General features: G+C 39.3%; 1 protein-coding gene across 2 annotated transcripts in view; it reads left to right on the top strand.

Moving 5' to 3' along the window:
* LOC108134762 overlaps positions 1-25,393 on the top strand; it is a 33,062-nt gene extending 7,669 nt beyond the window's left edge. The window contains exons 2-10 of one of the 2 annotated variants that reach the window (XM_017255217.1): positions 15,158-15,745; positions 18,507-18,623; positions 18,696-19,131; positions 19,324-19,572; positions 19,640-19,899; positions 19,966-20,110; positions 20,543-20,692; positions 20,761-20,938; positions 21,585-25,393. In XM_017255217.1, coding sequence (XP_017110706.1) covers positions 15,171-15,745; positions 18,507-18,623; positions 18,696-19,131; positions 19,324-19,572; positions 19,640-19,899; positions 19,966-20,110; positions 20,543-20,692; positions 20,761-20,938; positions 21,585-24,244 — 4,770 coding nt within the window. In that variant the 5' untranslated portion in view covers positions 15,158-15,170 and the 3' untranslated portion in view covers positions 24,245-25,393. Of the gene's footprint in view, positions 1-15,157; positions 15,746-18,506; positions 18,624-18,695; positions 19,132-19,323; positions 19,573-19,639; positions 19,900-19,965; positions 20,111-20,542; positions 20,693-20,757; positions 20,939-21,584 lie in introns of both variants that reach the window. The other variant, XM_017255210.2, reaches the window with a different exon arrangement.
* The last annotated feature ends 1,009 nt before the right edge of the window (positions 25,394-26,402 follow it).

Raw genomic sequence — 26,402 nt, 5'->3', positions numbered from 1 at the left:
GTACCTCAATATTCAATTAAGGTTGAAAACCCAAATGAGATAACCAATGAAAGAAAATTGTCATCTTCTGGTCTTTGACATTATTCAAAAGGATTACCTTTGAAAGATAGTGATGACCACCAAATCCTAGCCATTTTTAAAAAGGTTTACCTTTAAATACCATAAGCATCTCTGGTCATTTAACCCATGCGAATATCTTATTTTAATATAATTAAGAAAACAATTACATTTTTTTACTAAGATTTCTTCAAATAGAGCAATTTTTAATTGTTAAAAAAATTTTAAAAGGGTACATCTGTCTTCGATGGCTCTCGTAAATCTTGAAATATTTTTATTGGAAATACTTTTCTGTTTGTTTTCAACTCGCTGTTCATTTCAAAGCCATTAACAAATAGCAAGAAGCAGCCAAATTATTATTATTTCTTTATAAAAATAGCTAAAATATGCTTAATTTAGTTGGCTCTAGTGTGTGTGTGTGTTGTGGTGGCGTATCCCACATAATTATTTTTGGTTAAGTAAGGCCAGAATTTAGCCGCGTGGTTGTCAAAACGCCCACCATGACGCCAGTCGAGGAAAAAAAAATACGAGGGCAGCGACAACGTCAGCAGAGGATGGGGCAAAATATTGGGGAGTGGTGGGGAAAACAAGACGAAATGGAAGCCAGAGAATTATGGCCGTATTTTCCTTATTTAATAAAGTAAATTTATGTTTTAGTACAATTGTTTTTGCCCCGCATTATAGCTGTCTTTTGCGGCCATCACTCCTACACTATGAGAAATTCCCAGGGCTTTCGGCTGGGTCGCAAATGCCCGGCACTGCGGTCCATAAAACCGCCCAAAAGCGTAAACCAAATTAGTTCATTTATATGTATGAAATATCTCGAGCCGGAATCCCCCAAGTTGGTCAACTTTTATGGCATTGCGGCAATATACGATTATTATAATTTTTTTTTTTCTTGGCTGGCCAAAAGGGTCATGGCACTTGAAGGGTTTGGGCGAAGTGGGTGGAAATAGTGTCTGGTGTTCAAGTGTTCGATGCGAGATAGAAATTTAGATAGAAGGCTAAGTTGCTTGAGATATGTACTTGAAGCAAGGATGAAATTTCAAGTTTACGAGATACGTTTTGATTTACTTGCTTGATTATGTTTGCCAGAGAGATGAGATTGATTTTGCTAAACATTTGCGGTGGTTATATTTTGTAAGAAAAATGCTAAATAAACTAAATGTGTGTATTATTATATAAATGTATAACTTAATTTCCTCATTTTAATCGAACTCAGGATCACACGAAAATTTATGCAAATCAATACATTATATAGTTTTTTTCACATCTATAAATCACTTTGCAAAATTTCATTTTATTTAATTTATTTATGCACAAAATTGAATTTTTTTGTACCATAAAAATTATAAATAAAATATAAATGTTTACCATAAAGATACAAATCAAGTTTAATTGCATTTATTAATATTGATATTTTTAAATTTTAAAATGTATGGATGAAAAACAAATTTGTAATAATAATAATAATTATTTAGAAGCTTAATTATACTTTGTTGACTATTTAAAAGACTTGAGTTTCTCATTTATAAACTATTAGAGCATAAAAAATATATTTATCTAATGCCATTAAATCGGCATCCTTACGACCGCCCTGCAGCATTATATTTTGGCCATTGCGAGCCGGGTAATGACCTGGCCCAACACAATAGATTGGAGTTTATTGCGCGCCTGGACAAATGTCGATAAGGGCCAAGCTGTGACCGCTACAGAACTCTTCGATTCTCACATCCTCCACCCCGAATCAACAAACACTCCCCAAAACAGAATCAAGCTATAAAAGACGAGTTCAAACATTGATTTTTTATGACTCTTCTGGCTTTTGGGACTCGAGTCGCGACTTTCCGTTACAGCAGAACAGAATTTCACCTTAATTTTGTCTTGAACTTGTTTCCCCCCAATTCACTTCACTTGTAGTTCCTGTTGTTGTTGCTTTTTCTGTATTTGTTATTTATTTGCCCAGCACTAAATGGAATTCCGTTGAAATCGGCTTGATCTTGATATCTTGCTTTTGGGTAGGTTTTTCAGTTGTACCTCCAGCGTTTCGTTTGCTTTTCAAGATTTCAATTTTTTTTCTCGGGCACTTTTCAGTGGGATCGGTCGGTCGAACGAAGACCTATGTGCTATATGCTACATGTGTAAGACCCGTCACTCAGTCACTCATTCACTCACTTAGTCATTCAGTCAGTCGTAACGTGGTCGTCAACGCAATGCCAACGCCTCTTCACCAGTGCCCATCCCATCGCCTTTCCCTTTGGCTTCGTCTATTTGCGGGTCTAAGGGCCTTTTGGGGTCTTCAACTTGCCGACATCGTTTTCGTTTTCTTAGACAAGTGATCTCGTTTTTGCCCGCATTTCCTATGATTTCCAATGTGAAGATGGATGGCCACAGCAATATATCCATGAATATCATGTTGTTGGAGTTCTTGACGAATTATGCAAGGAGATCGTTAAAATTCAATGATACATGAGTAATAGGGCATATACGAGATAATTACGAACGAAAGCACTAATACCAAATCACTAATATAATGCAGCAAATATAATGTTTAAAACATTATAACGTTCAAGTAAGTAATTTAAATAAAAAACTCTGAAAAGAATCATGACAACAAATATTACTATTGTTAGGTTAGTGTAACAACAGTAATACGTGTTATAAATTTATCTTCGATATTTTTGAATTCAAGTAGAACTGTCAATGGAAACCATTGTAAATAAAAATGATTTTTAAACCTTGGTGTCTTTTTTTTTATTTAAAATATATTAAACAAATTAATTACTTTTATTTTGTGCATTTGATCACGCGTAGAAAAGGTCTTAATTTCACTTTTGTACGAACGTTTCAAACATCTCCATAAATAAGTGGATGCTTATCTCAAAAATACCAAGAACTAATAGTCGAACTTTTTTGTACAGTCCAGACTAAATATTTTGTTTGTCAGAAGCCAGAATCATTGTCGGAAATCTGATATCTTTGGGAATCTGTTGGGCTGTTGGGCTGTTGGGCTCTTTTGTTTTGTGACAGCTTTATTGAAATCGAACAAATCAAATTTGGGTTTTGACTTTCTTGGCAGTATAAACTGGATACTGTGCATACATTAATGCACATTTGACGTTTTGTCCCATGTCGTTAGATGTGCTTTCATTGGTACGATGTAATATAATTTATTTTTTTATTGTGACCAGACATGCTGAGAGAAGGGATTTCCAAATGGATTGGCACGTGCTGTGGCCAGATGTTGCCCTAGCCCAGAAATACGTAGAACTTAAGCGCTCGAGAGCTCTGAAAAAACCGAGAGAGTAACGAAAACATCGCATGGAATAAAATGTGTGTAATAAAATAGAAATAATATTTATAGCTGAGACGTCGATATGTCTAAAAATAAAAAGAAACGCAGCCAGCCCAGAGGCAGCCTCAACGGGTTCTCCCCCCTCGAAGAGCTCCTCCCATGTTTTTAGCCATGTGGACGAGCTCCCATTCATGGAGGCAAGGCACCGTGACCTGCCTTAGTTCCCCTGCTACCCTGTTACCCCCGTCCATTTTCCATTTTCCCCTCTCAGATGTAGACAAATCCACTTGGCAGAGCAGAACAGTCCGGGCCCATCGAAAAAAAAGTAAAAAAAAAGGGGGGAAGCTGGATGGACATTGATTTAAATCGATATTTTGCGGTTGAGCTCATTTGGCGTAAAATAAACTTGGCCCATGTCAATAATCCCTTTGTTCACCCACTCTTAGCGGCATTTGGAAATATATCCACCTCGGTACTAATTTCCCCATCTTCGGCTTTTCACTTCACACTTGTTAACAAATTTTTCGTGTAAACAAAGGGGGGAGCCGTGTAATAGAACGAAATGGAATTGCTTGGCCCGTATCAATGTTTATTGATTGCATGATTTGGTTTCCTCATTCTTGCTTTTAGAGGTGGTTCACTGTGGGAAAAAAAGATATTTAAGTTGTTCAATTCCTAAAATTTACAACATAAAATCAGACTAGGTATATTGAACTCTAGTTCACTCTGTTGGTGTACATTTTCTTTGGCAAATTTAGTTCTGTTTTTGAACTCATCCTTTCATAGTCATGAGCATTTAAAAAAAATTTAAAAATTAGGGTAAATTAAAACTATTATTTCTTACATTTTTTCCTTACTGAATGGTAAGACATTTGGCTTAAAACGTGTTTCTAAATAGGTAATGAATTTATTTTTCAGTGCTAAGGTCTTCACATTCTTTACCTCCTGATTGGATTTTTTTCAACTTCGATGGAACGTGACATTTTAAGTCAAACGGCTCCCTATTCATTCATTCACTCATTTGATCAGGCTGTCATTCAATCAGTTTAATGGCGTTTTCTGTTTTGTTATCTGACGTTCCCTCGTTTCCTTTTTCCGCTTTTTCTATCATGGATGGGCTTCAACCGGAAGTCGTAATTAATGCGCGCCTCGGGGGCGTTTTCTGTTTCCGTGTCCCTGCCACCAAAGAAGTCCTGCTACGTGCCAGTGTGTGCGTTTATTGACAGCAAGTGCACACGAAAGGACCTTTGCTTTGTCCCTGTGAGCAACCTGCATTCGAGTGGCCAACAAAGTGAGCCGTGGAGAAAATTAGAGGGGTCGGAGTCACCTGAGCAATGAATCCATGGACTGTGCGATAGAATTCCTTGATTGAACACGATCCAGGAATTTTTAATTTGAACTTTAAAAGTTCCAAGCCTCTGATGTCTTTTTAATTAAAAAGCCTTAAGCACTGGCATCTAAAAAACTTTTGAACTCATTAAAATGTCAATCACTTATTATTCTTAATAAGAAAAAAATAATTGCACTGCATATTAAGAGAGATTAACGATACACACTCAAATTTTTAAAATAGTTCTCTTTAATGATTTTTTCAATATACTTTTTTGGTCATTAGAACTCTACAAATATGCATTTATTATTGCGAAAAAAAAATGTTGCTATAAAACTATAAACTTATTAAAGCATTTAGCTTAAACGAAAATGTCATGTATACAAAAATCCCTTATTGTTGGGACTGTGCTTTTAAATTCATCGTTAACACAAAAGATTATCAAAAACACATTCGACAAAAGAGTTTCGGAATGAAAAAAATTCAAACAAATAACTTGCCCAACAAATAAAGAAAGAAAGCATTCGAACTGAAATTTATGAAATTATGCTCCTGTCCATCAAAAAATTCTTTTTCTGCTCGGATAAAAATATTCATCACATTTTGCCCCCTCGAATATCTTTTGCTCAATTTTCCAATTAAGTTTGACAAAACATGAATTTTACACATTCCAGTTAATCTCATTTCAACAGAAATTGATTCAACCTTTCGAGTGCTTGGCGAACTTCCATATATAAATCCCAATAGGCCATAGACAATCCTCTACTTTTTATGTGTTTGTGGGAAAATATTTGCCAAGTTCTGTTTGCAAAGGAATGCGCCAACTTTTGCTGAAGAAGTTATGGCAAACTGAAGTTTTTTTTTGGGGGGGAGGAGGCAGTCTGACATCTTCCTTATCTAACCTTTTTTCGATCCCGGATAAGGCTAAGGTCAAATACCTACTGCGTTTATGGCCTCAGGCCCTTTAGTTGCCGCCTGAGTGGGCAGGACATGCTCTGAACCCATATTGCCCATCTATGTATGCAATAAATTGCTTTGCCTTGGGCTTACACACGCACACCTGGAACGCTCAGCCATCCAGGCCAGTTACCCTCTTTTCCTCTTTATTTTTTTTGCCTTGCGGCTAAACGGCTAATTCGCCAAAACACAAGCGGCAAACAAATTGACTAGGTGGCTTTGGGAGGGGGGGCGAAGGGAAGGGCCACCTGAATAGCCATTTGTAAGAAACCGAATCGAAATGACATTTAGGTTTAAGTGAAAAGACCAAAAAGGGAGAAACCAATTTCAAAGCAGCCCAAGCGCGACCGGAAGTCAAGGCAAATGGTTGCACAGTGAACGCTCGGCAAAGAAATCCTAAAACATTTTTTTACATTACAAAATTGAAGTGAATTTAAAATTAAAAAAAAAAAAACAATAAAGGCAATCAATCAAATGCTACTTTTGTACCTGTTTAAAATTTTTTTTACACCGGCATTATAAATACTACTCAAATTATTGCTTTTTCTTTTCTTATTTAAAATATAGTTAATTCTTTTATAATTCATATAAAATGTAAGTCCGTAATCTCACATTCTTAATTTTATTCAAGATTAATCACTTATCCTGACTTGTCAATAGCATAATGGTCTTAGTTTTGAATTATAGTAACCTTTTAAGCCGATCAACACTATGGCCATAGAAAAAGCTGTTGAAAAGGCAGCAGTGGTCGAGGAAAAGCCAGAGGAAAAGGGAAAAATCGCAGCAGAGAGACTGAGACAAAAGACTGAAATCGCAAGAGTGCGACTAAGACAAAAGACAGAGTAAAAAGCAGAAGTCGGAGCCAGAGCCAGAGGCAAAAAACAAATGGCTAACAATTGCCTTGGCCAATAAAGCATAAAGCCGTTAAATTCGAAAATCAATAACTCCCCGGCCGAACGTTTCCGCCAATTGTGTCCTACATCCGGTTTCCATTTCTCTCTGTGTGTGTGTGGGTGTCAGCGTAACACGGTGTGTGGGGCTATGGGTGTGCGGCAAATGAAGGACGACAAATTGCCAAACGCGCCATGAACATTAAACAATTTTGCAATTTATTTCCATTATTTTAAGCTGCCTTCAGTGCCTCAAACGGGCCCCTGAAATCACCTCGCCCTGTCTGCCGAGAATCTTCCCTTCATAATTGTGTCAAGGAGGTTCATTCGCAGTCATTAGCGCCAGAGGGCGTGTGCTTGTTAAGTCGTCCCACCTACTTTCTCGCCGGCACTCACTCATCATCATCAGTAGCGTGGGATGGCCTTGCCACCCACCCATCACCACCCCCCTGCCCTGTCATGTGTCATGTGAAACAGCTGGTAATGATACAAGTGTCTTTGCTATTTCGTAAAAATTTACATTCCGCTCGCTGGTTCCCTTATGCCCAACGCCTAATGCCTAATGCCTCCTCCAAAGGCCATTTGTCCTAAATGATTACAAGATGTTCGGATGGGGAAACATAATCCCTGGCTGGCGTCTGCTGTCGATTGGGTAACAGACCGAGAAATTAAGTCTTGGATCAACTGATTCTTAAGTGGGTAATTGAAGAAAACATTTCGATGACAATAAATATTTGGTATTTTGGTCATTATTCAAATAGTATTTGATTGATTCTATTTATCAATAAAGGCGTTTGCTAGGCATCGTAACTTATAATTGAAGTTTACTTATTTACTATTTTACGTAACCAGTTTTACTAATTTTAAACGAGCCGTAAGCTTTTGTAATCCTTTATATCTGAAAAAATATGTAATAAATTATCGGTTTATTAAAAAATTCTAAATTCACTGAACAAATTATCGTTGCTCTTCATTTGCATAAAATAAATGCAGACAACTGCAGCTTGCACACAGAATAGTGTTCATACACGCCACAGGTCGTATGAGCAATATGGAACATTATTTAAATCAAATTATACCAGGTCTAAACAAATGCATTAACTATAAATACAAGTTATCGAAATTTTGTACCGTTCCAAAAACATTATGAGACTGTTTCTTTTTCATTTCACATATTTGGCATTCAATTAGCAACATAATAATTGGATTCAATGATTAACAAGTTCCGAAGCGGGACAGCATTATCCTTCATTAGCATACTATTATGTGATGGAATTTAACAATTTCTAAAGCCTTTAAGCGAAATTATTAATGGAAATAAAACTGGTCGTATGCGCAACATTAAATTTAATTAAAATATAAGTCTTTAGTATTAAGTTGGATTTGAATACCCCACTTTATATGCCATTTCATGGGCAAAGTTTACCAAGCGCAAAATGTTCGAAAACAGTTTGCGCAAATTTTCAACAGCCACAAAAGTTGACGACATTTGCCTAACCAGATGCTGCCCATCAACCAAGACAATCTCCGGGCCAATTTGATAATCCCCCAACAGGGCAGCAACAACATCTGGGTTGTTAGCACATTCGTACCATTCCACCCTCCAAAGCCACAAAAGCCTGCTTGCGTCAAGCGAAAAACTACGAAACTGAGACATCGCTCCAATAATGCCAGACTTCATAGAGCTGCTTGTTTCGTGACTGCTGTTCGATGGCATTGGAAAATGCTAGGAAGATGGAGTCCAACACTGAAATAAAATACTTATCATCCAAAGGATGAGAATATATAATTGTTTTCAATTTAAAACTATTCTTGTTAAAAGGCATATTTCTTATTGTTATGTTAAGTGATAACATTTAGTTAAGTTGCTGTTTACTTTCTCTATATCATGTCTTGCTTACCTAACTTTAAACTCTAAACTAGAGTAAATCTTCTAGTTAATACGTATCATTAGGCATTACATTTATTTTGGTTCCTGTGACAATAGATCCCCTTAATATTTATTTTAAACAAATTTACTTTACGTTTTGGAAGGCAATTTGTCTTGCTATATATTTTTTTCCAGAAAAACTGTAACCCAATATAATATTAAAACTTTTCTTAATGATAAAATGTTACCAACTAAAGCGAATATTCTGTTATATATATGATGTTTTTTCACACTCTTATAATGGGAAATTCTTTTAGCTATTAAATTTCTGAGTTTTTTATAATTGCGAAATGAAAAAACATTACGTAAAATTATTCAACTTTTGTTTAAAAGATACCTATTAATATACGTACAAAACCTATTGTGTTGTAATTTTAGCAGTTCATTTATTATCTTTATCGATTCTAAGATTATTAAATTTGATGTTTATCGTTTTCACTGTATACACGTGCTGTTTTTGAAAACAAACGGGATCCACATGCCAAGGCAGAATGGAAAAGTGGCAATAAGTGAATGAATAAGTGAGTTGGCCGGATTCGAGGGAGCTGGGGAGGTAATGGCACGGCACTGCCTGATGAATATGTTCAAATCAATCAGGTTAGCCAAAAAGCAAGGCACGTTACCAGTTCAGTACGTACGTCCCCTTTCGTCACTTTCGTCACTTTCTTTCTCCGCCTGCCTCACGATTGGCTCATGATATGTGACTTGGGTACGTGAAAATTGCATTTCATTTGCCCTCTCCTCCGTGGGAAGAGCAGACTTCATGTCACGTTATGTCAGGCGTACAAACTCTGTGAGTCGTCATCTTTCGTTGGGCCGTTGCATTTGACATTTCGCTGTTGTATTTATTAAAATGGAGGGAAAGACCGAAAAAAAAATGGCCAAGCTGTGGGAATGCCCGTCAGTCACTTAATAAACTCTCTTGTTTTCCTCGTATCGAATTCCCTTTCGTCTTCTGAACTTGTTAAAAACTCATTATTTTGGCTGCAGTGCGTTAACTTATTTTTCTTTTGTGTGCTGATGTAGTGTGTCTACCGTAAATCAATTAAAAGTTTCGCCTTAAGTTGTAATCAGCCGTGTGAGTTTGTATCCGAAAATGTGTCTGTAATGTATTTGTTGCCTGCTTTTGGGCGTGCCCAAGTGATTCTGCTAATGAGTCGGAGTCACTGGCCAAAAAGGAATCTTCTGTTTCATTGTTTTCGCCTTGCTTTTCGATTTATCTGGTTGTCGGAGCTTTTGTTGTGATATCCTTACTTAAAGTGTGAAATTAGTCAGTTAATGACGGCACGAATTAGTTGGATTACATGTTGGCCTAAGTGATGTGGTTCATTTACACTTGGTTGAGCAACTTTAAGTGCTCTAAAGATAACTAAATTTTTGTTTAAGGCATGAAATTGTAAATGGCATATTTTTGCATGTACTTAAGCTTATAAAAAGGATTTACAAAGCTTTAAATCAATTTGCAGTTGCATGAAAGACAATCGAGGAATAAGGATGCACAGTTTGCTAATTCATACCTTAATACTTAACCTGTTTGGTTCCTTAAAAAAGTATATAAAAGAAAACTAAACTTATTTGTAATTATAAAAACTTTAAAACTATTCATTCAAATAAATTAGTTTAGATTTGTATTTAAGTTAACTATGTGCAATCGCTTAGTTAGAATAGCTTATGCAATCTGACGTAGGAAATCAGGAAAATTAGCATGCTTGCCATAGTTGGATTTTTCATGAAAACTATCTAGATGTTCGCGACTAATCAGTTCCACGATGCCATCCATGGCAGAGGTTGCTTCGGGTTGCCAAGTTTTATGAATGGATGTTATCGGTGGCTGTCTAAAGCGAAAGCGTTTCATGAATGTACCGCCCCAACCGCCCACAAAAACAAAAACAAGTAAAACAAATTGATATACCGCTGTTGCTTTTCTTTCATTTCATTTTGTCGTGTGTGCGTGACATTTCGAGAATCACGTTCAACCGCAACCAACGGCAGCGATATCCCGATATATCGATGCCTGGGTAGTTATGGGTGCCGTGTCTATATGGATATGGATATGGCCACGCACACACCCGCAGTCGTATGTGTATTTATAACGATCTAACTAAATGGCTGGCACATGGTTGTTCCAACGGGGTGTTAAGGTTGCTGTTTTGTTAAAGGTTTTGATTTAATTTTATTGAATCGCTTTATACAAGCGTGTCCAATGTTATAATATTATTTACAGGTTAAAAAGACATATAACATATTATTTTACTAAAGTATATGTATACTTTATGTTTAAAATACCACATTTGATTAAAATTTTTGCTTAAAATATACAAACATTTTCTTAACTGATAAAATTTATAAACTTTAAGACTAGTTTCCTAAACAAGCCATTGAATTACCCAAAACAAAATTTTATGATTTTATTATTCGTTATTAAATTGTTTTATTTGTTAAAAGATAAGTATCAATTATTTACTATTATTTTGCCAACATTTGTACGTGACTTTCTTGTATGTGTAGGTATATTTTTTAATATGCACAGACACATTTATGATACTTTTACTTTGTGTTAAATGTAATTGAAATAAGCGACAGCGTCGACAAAATAAATAACGTCAAGCAATTTAATTTCATTGTGCCGCCGTAATTTCTTTTCAATTAACAATAACGAAACGGAGCGAAATTGGTAAAAGCAAAAGTAGCAAAAGGGGGAGGGGGAGGAGGTGAAAAGCTGGGCTACTGTAAGAGCTACAAATTGCTGAAGTCTTTAATACAAACAACAAATGCATTCGCAAATTGTGTTTAATTTCTCTGACAAAGAAGAATTTCCTCCTTCGCAGAGGGGAGTTGGCTGAATGGCAGTCGGCAGTGGGCAGTCGGGGAAATAGCAGTAACAATCCACCTTTCATTTAAGCCCTCGGAACTGGGACAATTTGCAGAGCTTAACTTTGTTTCTCAGCGCTTGTTTGTTATTATTATTATTTTTTTTTTATTTGTTACAGTTGGTCAACATTTTCGTTCTTGTTTCTGCTCTTTTCGTTATCGCCCATCATCAGACTTTTGCTGTCTTTTCATTTCATTGCTTCGCGCAATTTCCGCACTGACATTTTACAATTGTCCACGGCCCAGACACTTGCTGACAAAATAATAGCAATCAAGATGCCATCCGCAGTTGAATGCAATTATCTATGAGAATTACAACTTTAAGCGGACATTTATGAATGTTTTCATATCTGAGAGTTTATGCAAAATCCTGATTAAATCGTTTTTGTCTGGCGTATTAATTTCTTTGCTTCAAACTTTTGTTGATTGTTGTCGTACTTGAAAGTTTTTGGTGTAATGCCTAATTTATCTATGCGTATTTAAGGCCATAAAGCTTTTCATTTAAAATCAAAATTTTTTTTCTGCAAAATTATAAATGGTCAGGGTAATATCTAAACATTTTCTTAGGCACTAACTTTTTTTAATGAAAATCTAAATTTTTTTTCTTATTATTAAATGTAAATGTGATAAAATATTTTCGAAACTTGAATGTTACCAATTGTTTTTATGAATTTGGTATGCCATAAGGGCCCACTATTTTTGCTGCCACTGTATGTGGCATGTGTGGTTTCCGTTTACTGATCTCCGTCATTGCCCCGACGTCATCCGTCGCACATAGATACTCACGCTCACACTGCCACGTGCATAAACATTTCTCAGCTGCCTTTTCTCTCTGTTGACACAAATCATTCGCTGGAAGTGTCGCTCCCGTTTCCACTGGCCCCTCTTCCTGTCCCGCCCTCCCCCACCGCCCCATTCTCCAAAAGCCACCCCGCCCCATACCATCACCACACACCTCCCCCCCCTCCCTTATGCTTTCCTGACAACTTTTGTGTTTGGTCTTGCTGTCCAAATGTATGGGCGGCCCGAGCTGGAACCGCTTTCGTATTTCGTATCGGTTACACTTGGATTGGATGTGAAAAGCTTCAGACGATAGCGAAAATGTTTGCACAGTTAAGAGTTCTGAACATGGTAACTGAAATTCTTACCCATTCTGTGGGTAATTTCGGTGGGGCGAAGGGAATGTGTGATCTTCTTTTTAAATTGATTTTTGTTTGTCGTGGCTTTTCAGTGGAACTCAGGTTTATCTTTTCGGTGATCCATTGACAGGGCCACCTCAAATGTATCCCATATTCAGATACTTAAACTTCAACAGCTATCGTTTGGAATACAAATAAGATCACAAGTTTATATTTTCCCTTTAAAAGTTTTACGGTACCCCAATAGGAAGCATATAGATCGTACTTTTTAGGAAACTTTATATTGCATTTGTTTTTTTTTTTTTTGCGACCTTTTAAAAGTGCACATTTAATTGGAGTTCAGTTATGAGGCAAAGATTTTAACTTTTAATTTTAATTTTTCAAATGTATATTGTGCTTTTACGAGTCCCTGAAATTACCAAACAATATATTTACATAAAAAATGGTTTTAATTTAAAAGAAAATATTTTGGCCAAGAATCCTTTTCGGCAATCCGTTCAGCTGCTTGGCAAGTTCCTGTCTTGAGTCAAATCAACATTCCGCACTCAAACATTCCTAACCCAGAAAAAGAAAAACGAGAAATTGGTGAAAAAAAACCAACGACTGAACAACTTTATGAACATTTTTGCACTTGTCTATTCGGTCCACTCCCAAACAAAGAAAATATGTAATTCAAAACATTGTTCAAGTGTTCCAGTTTTTAGTGTTCGAGTGTGTGTCTGTGAAGTTGTTGATAAAACTTTTGCACCACATCGGAAGAATGGGAAAAAATACACATGTGAAGACGGAGAAGGAACTTGACCATGTTGCTAGCCGGTTGCCGTTGTTTGCCAAGCCGTTACTCGTCTGGCTCAACACTGTTCAAAAATATTTAATATCCTTGCATTAAAAACTATTTTCAATAGTAAGATGACACTTATAAGTTAACAATGAATTATGCGCAACTATTGAACCATAGAGCACTGCGGACGAATTAAGCCTCAAAAAATGTGTAGCGTTAGAAGAAATTTGTATTTTTTTTTGTAATATTTACATTTTTTTTTTGAAGGCTAAAATACTATACCTCTGCAAATTCATGTTTTAAGAATTTTAAATTATTAATATTCATAAAGACTTTAAATATACACATGTTTCGATTTTAAACTTTATATGTTTCTGTTTGTTTTTAAAATTTCTAACCAAAGTTCAAGGGACTGACTGGACCTTAAGATCAAACTTTCTATTACCAGTACATAAAGTGTTATTTTCTGCTGTGCAGAAGTCATTTCTTTTTCTTCTCCTTCTGTCATTATCACGGAGCATGATGAGTTCTTCGGCTGCTCCTTTTCCATTGCCAACGTGGACTCAACTCGACTCTCCTTGCCTAATGGATGTCTCTTTGTTTGGCTCGACTCTGCCGTATCTAGTTTTTAGATGTCGCATCTATCCGTATGCCACTTGGGCTCCTCTTCCGTTTGCCCCGTATCGTCCCGTTTCCGCCAACCAAACCGTCGAGCGAAATTGCGCTGGCAAACAAACACATCCATTTTGCTGGCTCTCTTGTTGTTTGGACTCATCCAACTAGCCGCACTATCGGCCATTGGCACTCACCCACACAAGTGGGGTCTGCCAGACGTATCCATGTTTTATCCCTGCACTTCTACTACTTTTCCGGTGCGGAATAAATTTGAAAAAATCTTTTTGCAAGCCATTTACTGAACCATGTCAGGCCAAAAGCCGAATTGCTGTCGGTGGCGTTGAAATCTAAACATTATGCAAATGCTCTTTGATGTTATTAAATGGTTTGGGCAGTGTAAACAATGTGGGCGGGATTGATCAATTCTGTGGCAATGCCTGAATGGTTTTGTCCAAATCAAATCAGTTTAAAGTTTGGTCCAATTTCTTTGACGGGATTGTTTGTATCAGCATGTATTTGAGAAAATAAATGGAGGTGGTAAATTCATAAAATATTTTAATAACAGATTTAAATGCTTTTTGCCAACTGAAAAAATATTTGCGTATTAAAAGCGAAAATTTATAAAAAAAATGTTCTATGCCAAGTAAAATTACTATTTATCCACCACATTGCAAAGGTAAAATTTAATGTTATTTATCTGATTAAAAAATATTTAAAATATTTGCCCTCAATTTAATTGTGTATCCGAATGGTCCAATTGCTTTTCCATTTCCTTATCTTTTGATCCTTTACCCAAGAGCACCATTTCCCGAAACAATGCCAACAATTTGATCCCATTTCGGAACCAGTTCTGTAAGCCGTGGCCAATCCATGTTTGCACGATTGCCAAATAAAGGAGTAAAACATATGCAAAAAGAGAGAACGAAACCAAACAGTAAAAGCAAATCGAAAATTGTGTCATAACATTAAAAACAAGTCGGCCTAAAACCTGAACCTATCCCACCAATGCCGATGATCACGATGGTGATGATGATGATGACCATGGTAATGGGATGTCTGTTATGGGGGGACCTGTTTTTTTGTCCAGACTCGGGCAGAAAAGGCAGTGGCAATGGTCTGTCTTCAGACTATTAACTGGATGTTGAATTATGGAGGAGCCTGTTTGCGGGCAAAGTGGGTCGGTCGTCTTGGTCTTGGAATGGAATGTGATTTGTGGCCCGAACAATGTGTGAAAATCGTCCGACAACAACTTGACTAATGTCCCCCAACCTCTTCCCTTCTTCTCTTTGCAGCGAATGTGTTTCAATGATGTTACTGCCTTCGGGGCGTTCGAATAGTGATGTCTATCCGCTACAAAATTCCGCCAACACAACAGCAACATCGGCCGGAGGAGCAGCCACTGGAGGCGGAGGAGGTATCACAGGCGGAGTCACAGGCGGAGTCACAGGCGGAGGCGGAGGAGCAACATCCAGGCCCAAGCCCTTGCTACTGACACGAACATCGTCGCCGCAATTGACAACACTGCCGACAACAAATGGCTCCGTTGTCCATGCCACGCCCACCCGCTCCAACGGATGTCAACAGCCCCAGTCCCAATCCTCTGGAATCCTCGCAGCAACAACAGCCACATCAATGGCAACAGCCACATCAAGCGCAACGGAGGCGACAGCGACTACAACAACGGAGCTAGGAACTGGAAATGCCACTGGAAACGGCAGCGGGATCTATGGGCCACTTCTGGGTCAAAGTCATGGGAGTGTCAATGCTGGCGTGGCCGGAAATTGGCCAGAAATTGATGGACACTTGGAGGCCATTCAGGAGAAGCTCAAGCCCGGCTGGAGCGTTCATGTGGGCAAGGAGGGCAGGCTCTACTATTGCAAGTGAGTATATTTTTTGGAAAACTTCTTAAAATAAATTTATTATAGTTTATAAAGTTTTTCTGTATATTTGAATTTATATTGTGTCTGTGGAATAATTAATGTGTAAATAATGGTGTACAGATGATCACAATAACTTTATCTTAACTTTACTGCTTTATTTTAAACTTCATTAGTTAGCTAAAAAAGTTTTCACCACACTCAAATTGCTGCTGCACAAAATAGATTTATTTTCATTGCCAATTAGAAATCCTTTCAGAACTTTCGAGAAATTTTAAATGATTTATGGTCTAGGCCAATTAGGCATCCTTTAAAGCTGCAAAGGCTAAGGCATTTTCAGGGTGTTTTTTTTTTAAGAAAGCAAGAATAATATATAACATTTTCACAGTCTAAAATACAAAAAATTATAAACGATTTTTAATCAAAGTAAATGTTCTAATGCCTAAAAATTCTTTAATTATATTTGCATAAATAATGAATTTATGACAACAAAAATTTATTTGTGAGAAACTATCTTTAGTGTCCAAAACCATTTAAAACCATTTTTAATAAAAGTATGTATTCTTATGTTTTAATATGCTTAAATTTTATCTGCATAAAAATAAATATTTTTCACTGTGGTCATAGGAACATTTATTATTTGTGGGAATCTTTCGCTAGTAGTTTTTTTAAAAGTCCTTTAAGTAATAAATAAAAATATAATAAATACAAAAAGTTTGAAATCATTTCTAATAAAAGTAAATATTCTTATGCTTTAAGATGCTTTAATTTAATCTGCATAAAAATAAATATTTTTGACTGTGGCTATGGCAACATTTATTATTTGTGGGAAACTTTCGTTAGTGGTTTTTTAAAAGCACTTTAATAAGCCCGCCACTTCTTTGCCTTGGCTACGCACAAAAAGTAATATTAAAAAAAGCAGAAAGTCCGACATTTATATAGCCATTAGCTTGGTCAAAGTTTCAGCATTTCTATGCTTGGCCCACTGACGGCGTGACGGAATGCCAGATTGCCAGATTGACTGACTGACTTACGGACGGACTCGGTCCTGGCCCGGTTAGATTCCTTGGATGTGGATGTGGATGTGGCCGAGGACGCTGAATGGGCGACTGAATGCTGGGCTCTGTGCTGCACATAAATTGATTATGCACAAAATTCTATTAAATAATTTTACACTTTGTTGCACATCAAACTGAAAGCGCACAAAATGCCCTTGCCGGGTGGCAAAAAGTGGGTGCGGGACTGGTAGCTGCCACTGAGGCGATAGACTGAATGAGTGAGCAGAGCTGGTTGGGTTCCATACCAATTCCCCCCATTTCCCCACTCCCCCATTCCCAATCCCATTCCCATTCCCGACACCCTTTCTCGGCTCCCCGAGAATGTGCAAAAGTGCAAAACTAATTATCACAATTGTGTGCAGTCAGGAAATGAAGAAAGACAGCAACGGAAGCCACCAAGGTGGCTGATGTGGGCCGCAATTGGATTTAGCTGGGGTTTCGGTCTGGGGCTCGGGATCTGACTTGGATTTTACAGTTGAGCTTGAATAATTTGTCATATTTTAAAATGATTTCTACGTCATTTATGGGCCATTTTGGGATCAATAAAACGAATACTAAAAGAAATGGAAAGACAAAATCTTGTTAGTCACGTCAAGTCAACCTGACAGATTATATTCCTCAATTCAAGATTCCCAGAGTATTTTGACTTAAATAAATAACTTAAGAAAAGGTTTTTATTGCAATGCAAGCTAGAAGTTATTCGAAAAAACATTCATTTTTAAGCGTTTTGTTTGTCTAAACCATTTGTGAGTAACAACTAAAATTTATTTAAATAAAAATAATACGATTGCCAAAAAAGCTACAAGATTTACTATACAAAATTCTTAATCTTTACTTTGGTGCATTTTATAGAAGCTTAACTGTAGTTGGTTTTGAATGGGGTGTGGATTGGGGCTAGGTTTAGTTTTAGTTCTGCGCCCCGATTATGGGTTGCTGTTTATTGCAAAGTCGAGCAAATAACCCAATTAGCTCTGATTAATGTCAATTGAAATGCATTTCTAGCGCACCCACAGGGACGAACACTCATTTGCTGGTGTGCTTAGTTTGGATACAAATGGTTTCCCACAAAGAGTGAGGGTGGGCGGCCAATAGTTGCCCGCAAGTTCAGGGTCAATGTGGGTGGAGGGTCAAGTGCAAGTGGGGAAGCTTTTGCATGATTTATAAATAGAAAGATAGCACTGAAATTAGTCAAATATTTGCACAAGGTAGGTATGGTACATAACCACAATTGCGACACAAATTTATTTTCCATTGTTAGTATGACATCATTGAATAAAGAAATTAAGTAGGGGGCTATTTAACACTCGAACATTACATTAAAATTGAAATGATTGTTTTAAATTATATCATAAGTATGTAGGTATAGTTAAGGAAGAATAGTTTTAAAATATATATAAAGCAAAATTTCCTATCTATCATGAGTCATTGTAAAAGGTTGTTGTCTATGGACTGCAGTTTTTTGCAGTTCGTAATAAATAGAGATACAATATGCTTTTCCCTCATGTTGGATTACAAATCAATGCTGACAGCCGAATGAACACTAGAATACATACTTATTCAATAGTCAACCAATGGTTTTCTATTTATATTATTGTATTACTTTACTTAACATTAAGATTTATTAGTAACAAAGTGATTTACTTTCCATTGTAGCATTTAATCCTTATTTTAACCAATTTAAATATTTTGTTTATATTATTTTATAGTCACATGACGCAATCTGCGGGTTGGCTGCCTGCCTGCGAGGACTGGAGCAAACACGAGGAGCTCTCTTATGGCTGGGAGCGTGCTATAGACTCCAAGGGTCGTTCCTATTACATCAAGTGAGTTAACCCAGACTACTAAAAATATAAAATACTATAAAATTCCTATTCCCATTTTATTTTCCCAAACAGCCACCTCAACAAAACGACTACCTACGAGGCCCCCGAATGCATACGCTGGGATGAGCATCCTCCAGAGCCACGGCAGGTGCAACTTCAACGGAATGCCAGCCTGGGATTTGGATTCGTGGCTGGTAGCGAACGTCCCGTAATCGTGAGATTTGTGACTGAGGGCGGTCCCAGCATCGGAAAACTGCAGCCGGGCGACCAAATCTTGGCGGTGAACGGGGAGGATGTGAAGGATGCGCCGCGGGATCATGTCATTCAGCTGGTGCGGGCTTGTGAGTCGCAGGTTAACCTCTTCGTGTGTCAGCCCATGGCGCACTGCATCATGCCGGGCAGGAAATCCACTCTCCTCTCTGCGGGAAAGCGAGCCAAGCTGAGATCGCGTCCTAGTCGCGTGAGATTCGCCGAGAGTGTGTGCGTTAATGGAGCACCTCTGTTTCCGGTGAGTTGTATTCCTAAATTCTAGAATTTTTCATACAATAATGAGTGGCACAGACAAAAAAAGTAAAGATAAATATATCCATTACTGCCAAAAATTTTGCTAAAAATGTGAATATAAATTTATTTATTTTATTTTTAAGATCCTGGAAGTATGATCACAGCATTATTTTACATGTGTTTCGTTTCTTTATAGCCTTCGGCCTTCTCCCTGGGAGACATTTGCGTGCCCCCGATGGCCAATGTGCTGAAGGTGTTCCTCGAGAACGGCCAGACCAAGTCGTTCAAGTACGACGCCACCACCACGGTGCAGGATGTGGTCAGCTCGCTGCTGGACAAGCTCTGCCTCTGCTGCGGGGAGCTCTTCAGTCTGGTGCTGGAGCACGTGAAGAGCCTTAAGCGGAACAAGCTCACTCTGCTGGATCCCCAGGAGTCGCTGGCCAGGGTAAGGATAACCTCTATGAAAATAAACTGTTACTAAATTGCGAATTTCCGCCTGTTTTCTGACGCAGATTGCTGCTCGTCCGGGTGCCCACAAGCTGAGGTGTCTGTTCCGCATCACCTTCGTGCCCATTTCGGCGGCGGAACTGGCACAGCGGGATCTGCATGCCCTGGACTACCTGTACTTGCAGTGTTGCAACGATGTCAACCAGGAGCGATTCGCGCCCGAACTGCAGCCGGAGTTGGCCCTGCGATTGGCCGCCCTCCACATGCACCAGCACGCCCTGGCCAACAACTTTTCCCCCGCCAAGCTCACCGTCAAACTGGTCGAGTGAGTAGAACTGAAGCCCCAATGTTCAGACTCCCTGTATACATTCATAATCTGACTCCCACTTAGACGCGAGTTCGGTCTGGAGCGCTTTGTCCCCGTCAGTCTTTTCGAGGGCATGAAGCGGAAGGAACTGCGACGGCTGATTTCTCACTTCCTCAAGCTCAACGCCGAGATGACGGGATCCTCCAGCAAGGTTCTCACACAGCTGCAGGTGGGCCAAAGAATATTTAAGTAGCTTCAAGGATAGAAACTCAAAAGAAGAAAAGTGGGGGACAAAGTCTTAAAAAAGCACTCGAGTTGGCAAAAGCGCAACTACAGGTTTTAATAACTTGCTTTAAATGAATGACAAAAAAAAATAAAAATTTAACTATTGTCAATGAAAAGGTAAAACTAATTTGTTAGTTTTGATAACTTTAAACAGGGTATTGCCTTTGATAGATATTCATTTCAATCATCAGTCAAGTATTACAGGAAAAACAACAAGTTGAATTATTGAAAGAAGTAAAGTTATCATATTTAAACAATGGAAAAGAAAACGTATTTTTTTTATTTAAATCGATAAAAGTATTAACCGAACTCATGGCATCTTAAGAAAGAAAAATTTCTAAAAATGAAATTAATTTAAAAACCCTATCGCCTGCAGGCCAAACTCCATTATCTAGATATAATCGCTAGCTTACCAAGCTATGGAGCCAAATGTTTCAGCACAAACCAAAGAGAGGGCGTCGAACGCGTCCTGCTGGTGAGTCCGCGCTTTGGACTCAGCCAGATATCCAGTGCCCGGAATTCGGTGGTGAGTCTATCTCGAATATCTTATTTTGGGAATCTTCTTCTATAACTATAACTACCGTTTTCAAGCAGCCCCAACCTATTTCCGCCATCGAGGACTTCACCCATGTGGTGGTTAATCGCGAGGACGATGTCACCTGCAGCGTATCCATATTCATGCTGGGCGATCGAGCCGTGAAGTTCATCATGGAGGATCGCGATGGCTGCGAGTTCAGTCTGGTCCTCGGCGGTTACTATCGACTACTGACAGGTAAGTGCTAAAGATAGTTATATGTACCCATGGTATTACTATAGAGTTACCATAGGAACAATTGAAAAATACCTAAGGAAAAAAATTATACTTCTGTTGTTTTTTTTTTTTTAAATAAATGCATATACTCCGAGAGTTATTATATGTCATTTCAGAAAATCTTTTTTGTTTCGATGATAAGCTTGGGAACAATCGGAAAAGTTAATAAACATAAAGTATAGTATCGTTGTTTTTTAATAAACACACTTAAACTCCAAGATATATCCATTTTGTAAAATTCAAAAATTAAAGCTTTATAAAATATAGATATTAAAGAAAAGGTCCAAAAATTAAAAGATAAATAATAAAAAACTTTAATTAACTTTTTGTAACACCTATAATATTTAACGACTTGAAAAATATATTTTAAATTTTATAATAATCAAAGCTGAATATCAAAAACCATTAAACAAATACGCATCAAAATCGAAATAGCAGTTATTTCCTTCTGAAATGTTTCACATTTGTATGATGGTCTCCAAATGTTCTTTGAAGTACGTTTTTAAATACTCATTAATTTTTTAAAGTGCATAAAAGTGAATTTTTTAGATCTGCAAAGATATACACACTACCTTTTATTATAACGATTATTTTGCTCCGACTGCAGGTAACACGCTGAATATTCTGCGCGAGCGTGATCCGAACGACGAGGACAACTCGCCCGGTTTTCTGTCGCAGCACACAGTGCTGCCAGCGGGATGGAGCTACCTGCTGCCCTACCACACGCGTGCGCACAGCGTGAACTTCCTGATGGCGCCGCCCTACCATCCGCTGGTGGGTCAGAGGGGTCAGCTCCAGCAGCAGCAGCAGCAGCAGCAGCATCAGCCTTCGGTGCAGGCAACCCCATCGCTGCCCTACGCCATGGATTTGGATCTGCACAGTGTGATGGCCACCGAGCTGCTGGAGGAGGCGGCCAAGGACTCCGGTCTGAGCGACAGCAGTGGCAGCAACTACTGCGAGGGACGCAGCCACTCCGGCAGCCAGAAGCTGGAGGCCAAGAACGAGCAGGTGCTGCGGAGGGTGCAGGAGCTGCAGCACCTGGTCCAGACCTCCGAGCAGTACTTGAGCGAACAGGAGCAGGGCGTAGGCGGTGGCGGTGGCGGTGGCGTGGCCATGCTAGAGTTCGACTCCGATTGCGATAGTCTCAACAGCAGTAAGGTCTCCTCCACGGAGGAGTCGCAGGGTGGCTTGGTTTTGGGCCCAGGAATGGCCATTCCCGCCGGACATCCCCTGAAACACAGTGACTCGCTCACACTGCTGGCCGAGACGATTAACCACGAGCTGAGTGGCATAACGCAGGGCTTGAACGCCATTCCAGAGACCGCACCAGTGTCCACATCCGCTCCTGCCACCCCGGCCACGCCCAAGCGGAAGCCCAGTCTGTGCAGCACCTCCAGTCCGCGACCGCAGAGGAAGCTCAATGGCTTCAGTCAGCTGTTGAGTGATCTGCAGGCCCTGGGCACCGATTTCTCGCAGAGCGAGAGTGATTCGGAGTCGGTGGCCTCGCCGGCACAATCGCCGACAGCCAGGAGGCCACAAATGATGCTGCTCCAGGCAGCAGCTGGCACCATGGGACCGGGATCGGTATCGGGATCGGTAGCAGGAGCAGTAGCAGTAGCAGGACCAGTCAAACAGCAACTCTCACAGAGGAGCAGTTTCGGGCTACACAGCCCCGATGGCACGCATTTTGGGGCGGAGACCAAGGACTACAACCTGCGGGAGTATCTGCAGCAGCTGAAGGAGATTAGCAATGCGGCAACAGCCGACACAGATGTGGCTGCCCGCCAGCTATCCGAGATCTATGGCTTCGAAGTGAGGGAGGACACCTTCATAGAAACCGATACGGATCTCATAGATCTACGTGCCATTCCGCCACCTCAGACACCCGATGAGCTGGACTCGCTGTCCCTGATGAATGCCGCTCCGCCCAAGGGATTCGAGGGCAAGGCCGAGGAGCTGGACAGTTTCCTGCAGCAGATAATGGTGGCACCGCCCACCCAGAAGGCCACACCCGCCAAGGAGCTGACCCCCGAGGAGATTATGTCGTTCATCATACCACCACCGCCGAATTTGGAGCAGCAGCCAGTGGCTCCCGTGCCCCCGGAAACGGAGTGCCTCTATAGCAATTCGGTGCAGGCCAAGCGCGAGTTCTTCCAATCGGTGGCCAATGGAAACAACGGCAGCAGTAGTCACTCGCCCCATGTAATCGAATATGCCACCGTGGAGCGGAAGAGCAAATTCAGCTGCTGTCCCACCAGCAAGAAGGAAGAGCTGCCGGAGGCCGAGGAACTACAGCCGCCGCCCAGGACACCAACCGCTGAGCAGCTGTCGCCACCGCCGGCGAGGCCACCGAAAAGTGCGGAGCTCCTGCAGCGTTACTCGCCCAAAAAGCAGGTGAGGATTGCCGCCAGCCCAGTGATGCAGCCGCAGGAGCGACGAGATAGGGAACTCTGTCCCCCACAACTGCCGCCGAGGGGAAGTCCTACGCTGGAGGGGAACGGTAACCAGAGCAACGCAACCACAAATATGGTGAGTGGCCCCAAGAAACCCCCGCTGCCGCCCATCGCAAATCGGCCGCGTCCCCTGAACGGGGTGAATGTGAATCCACCTTCGAGTACTTCGTCACCCGGATCTGCACCACCTGCCCACTACTCACCACCCATACCGGCCACCGTTCGTTTGCCCCACCTCAACCAGACCAATGGAACCCTACCCATGCTACCCAAGAAACCGCAGCAGCTGCATGGCGAGAAATTGTTCCTCAAGAATGGTCACCTCATTGACGGCGAGGCGCTTTTGGCCAAAACGGACGTGGCCATGGCGGGGCTGCTCATTAAATTGGACCAGGTGGCCGCCCAGTGTTCAGTGGCCCAGGCGGCCGGCGGTGGCACCTCCATCGACGAGGAGAAATTCCAGCGGGCCAGAAACGAGCTAACCGAACAGACCCTGGCCCTGGTCACGGCCAGTAAGTTCCTGGTGGCCTCCATGTCGGACATGACATTGATAACGCTGCCCGAGCACCTCACCTCCTGTCTGACGGCCATTCGGAGGATCACCGAGCTGGCCCAGGACATGACCAGACACACATCGGCGCCCCTGCAAACGCGGAATATTGTGCTCAAGGTTCACGACGTGGCCAGCAGTTTCAGGGAGTTGGTGGGCGTGGAGATCGGACCCATTGGAGCCGGGCAATTGGCCCTGCAGGCCGAGTGTCTGGCCAATGTGCTGGCCACTTTGTTGCGATCCCTGCGCGTATTTTCACCATAACCCAGAGGGACGGAGGGAGGCACAAACGGAGAAGCAATCGAAACTGAAGAGGCACCTGATGGCAGCCCATCATCCAATCCCGACATATCGCACGCTCGTCTGTCCATGTGCAAATCCCCCTACACCACCTACGTCTAGAGGTCCCAAGCACATGTGCACCCACACAGATACGAGTATATCCGAAAATACAGTGTCTCTCGAAACTAATTTACAGGTAAAGGGCCGCGTCAGAGAGTCGATGGTCTGATTGCTCGTTGGGCTCAGCCATGCTTAATACTCACCTGCGACTAAATGCGAAACTGGAATGTGGAAGCTCAAACGAGGAGATCGTCGACGATGTGGTGGACTGTAATCGTGGCTATGGGAATAGAATTAGCCAATTTACATATCACAACATGTTGTGTGGGAAATAGCGAAAGTTTTTAGGGGATGGGAACTATTTACATATCTCAACGATCAGGATTTGAGCCTTTTTCCAATAAGTAAGAGCAATCTTTTGCAATTCTTAGTCAAGACCTTTGTTTATTAAGCATATCTCTTATAATAATGTTTTAAAAACAGATCATTTTCCAATAGGTAATTATTTTGCAAGTTGTTTTAAAAATAACACAACAAGTCTTTCTTTAAATTGTTTTATTTCGTAAAATTGTGGGATTAAAACAATTTTCTAAAATTTGTAAAATTTGTTCACTTTTTTTTTCTCAATATATAATCCAAAGTACCATATCGAAAAATATATATCCCTTACCACTCAGGACAGGCCACCACATCGCTACGATCTTCATATAAATATATTTCTTAAATATAAAAACGATTTATAATTCTAAACAATACAAAAATTCTCAACTTAACGCATGCAACTAACTCGAATTTCTATGTAATCTCCTAAAAAATCAACTATTTTTAACTATATTTATACAAATATCACTCTCGACTCGTTAGTACTGCTCTGTATACCAAATCAGAACCCATACCAATTCCTCACCACAAAAACTAAAACCCAATTTAATGGAACACCATGACTTGATTATCTAGACCAATTTATATGAGAAACTAACGGAAATATGTTTATTAAATTATGCTATTAGAATATTTTCTTATGTAAATAATTTACACACATACCTAATATCATATATCATATATACAAGAACTATAAATATAATAAAATTGACCAAACAATAATCAAAATTTTAACTTGTGATATAAAAAAAATGGTAAAAGTAAAAGCAAAAAAAAAATAATTATTGAAAAAAAAAACTTTTACATTTTCTTTGTTTAGCAACAAATGTTTTAACAGGATTATTTTATATATTCGTTGTTGTTAAAATACGATCAACATTTTTGTTATTGTTTATGTGTCATACCTTTTGTTGTAGTTGTTGGTAAAGTACAAGAATGCGCACTAAGTTGTAGCTTTAACTAATTATTGTATACAATATGATTAATCATTATTCAAGGGAAACAGAAAATTAAGATTAATCCGTTTAATATATAACTAATCGATAAACAATTGTTTTCAGTTTGTTGAAAATTTTCTGTTGAATCAAGCACACACATATGCATAATAAACATAACCATATTAAATATATACAACAAGAAATATACAAACATGAACTAAAATTAATAATACATATTAAGTAAAACATAATCAAATGTACAATGTAAAACAATGTAACTGTTTATGATTTAATGACAAAAAAAAACAAAATGCATATGAAATTGTATGGAATAAATTCAATAAAATAAACCAAAGTAAAATAAAATACTCACAATTTGCGTTTGTTATTACACAAAAACTAAATAATTTAATTTTATTTTATTTTTAAGGAACAACTTGGGCAGCAATAAACCAAATTAAGATAGTTTTACAATACAACGATTTCTATAGAAACAGGCATACAAAAAGGACAGGCTCGGGCAGAGGACATTTAAATATTGAACGACTACAGCTGCAATACACAATAGTATCTGAAAATAGATAAAACTTCAATCAAAAGTTGTAGATTTAGTTTAAAAACTGTTATAAAATTAAATCTAAGAAATTCAAATCTTAACGTCATAGTTTCATAGCAGTTTCCTTTTGGCAGTTGTCAATGCGGAGGTACGCGCCTGTTGACTATTGCTGCTTGTTACATAACCCAGTAGAATAGACGATTTA

Source organism: Drosophila elegans, unplaced genomic scaffold (assembly GCF_018152505.1).
Source record: "Drosophila elegans isolate 14027-0461.03 unplaced genomic scaffold, ASM1815250v1 contig_476, whole genome shotgun sequence".
NCBI lineage: Eukaryota > Metazoa > Arthropoda > Insecta > Diptera > Drosophilidae > Drosophila > Drosophila elegans.
Note: the sequence above shows the minus strand (reverse complement) of the source record. Positions and strands in the feature narration are given on the sequence as shown.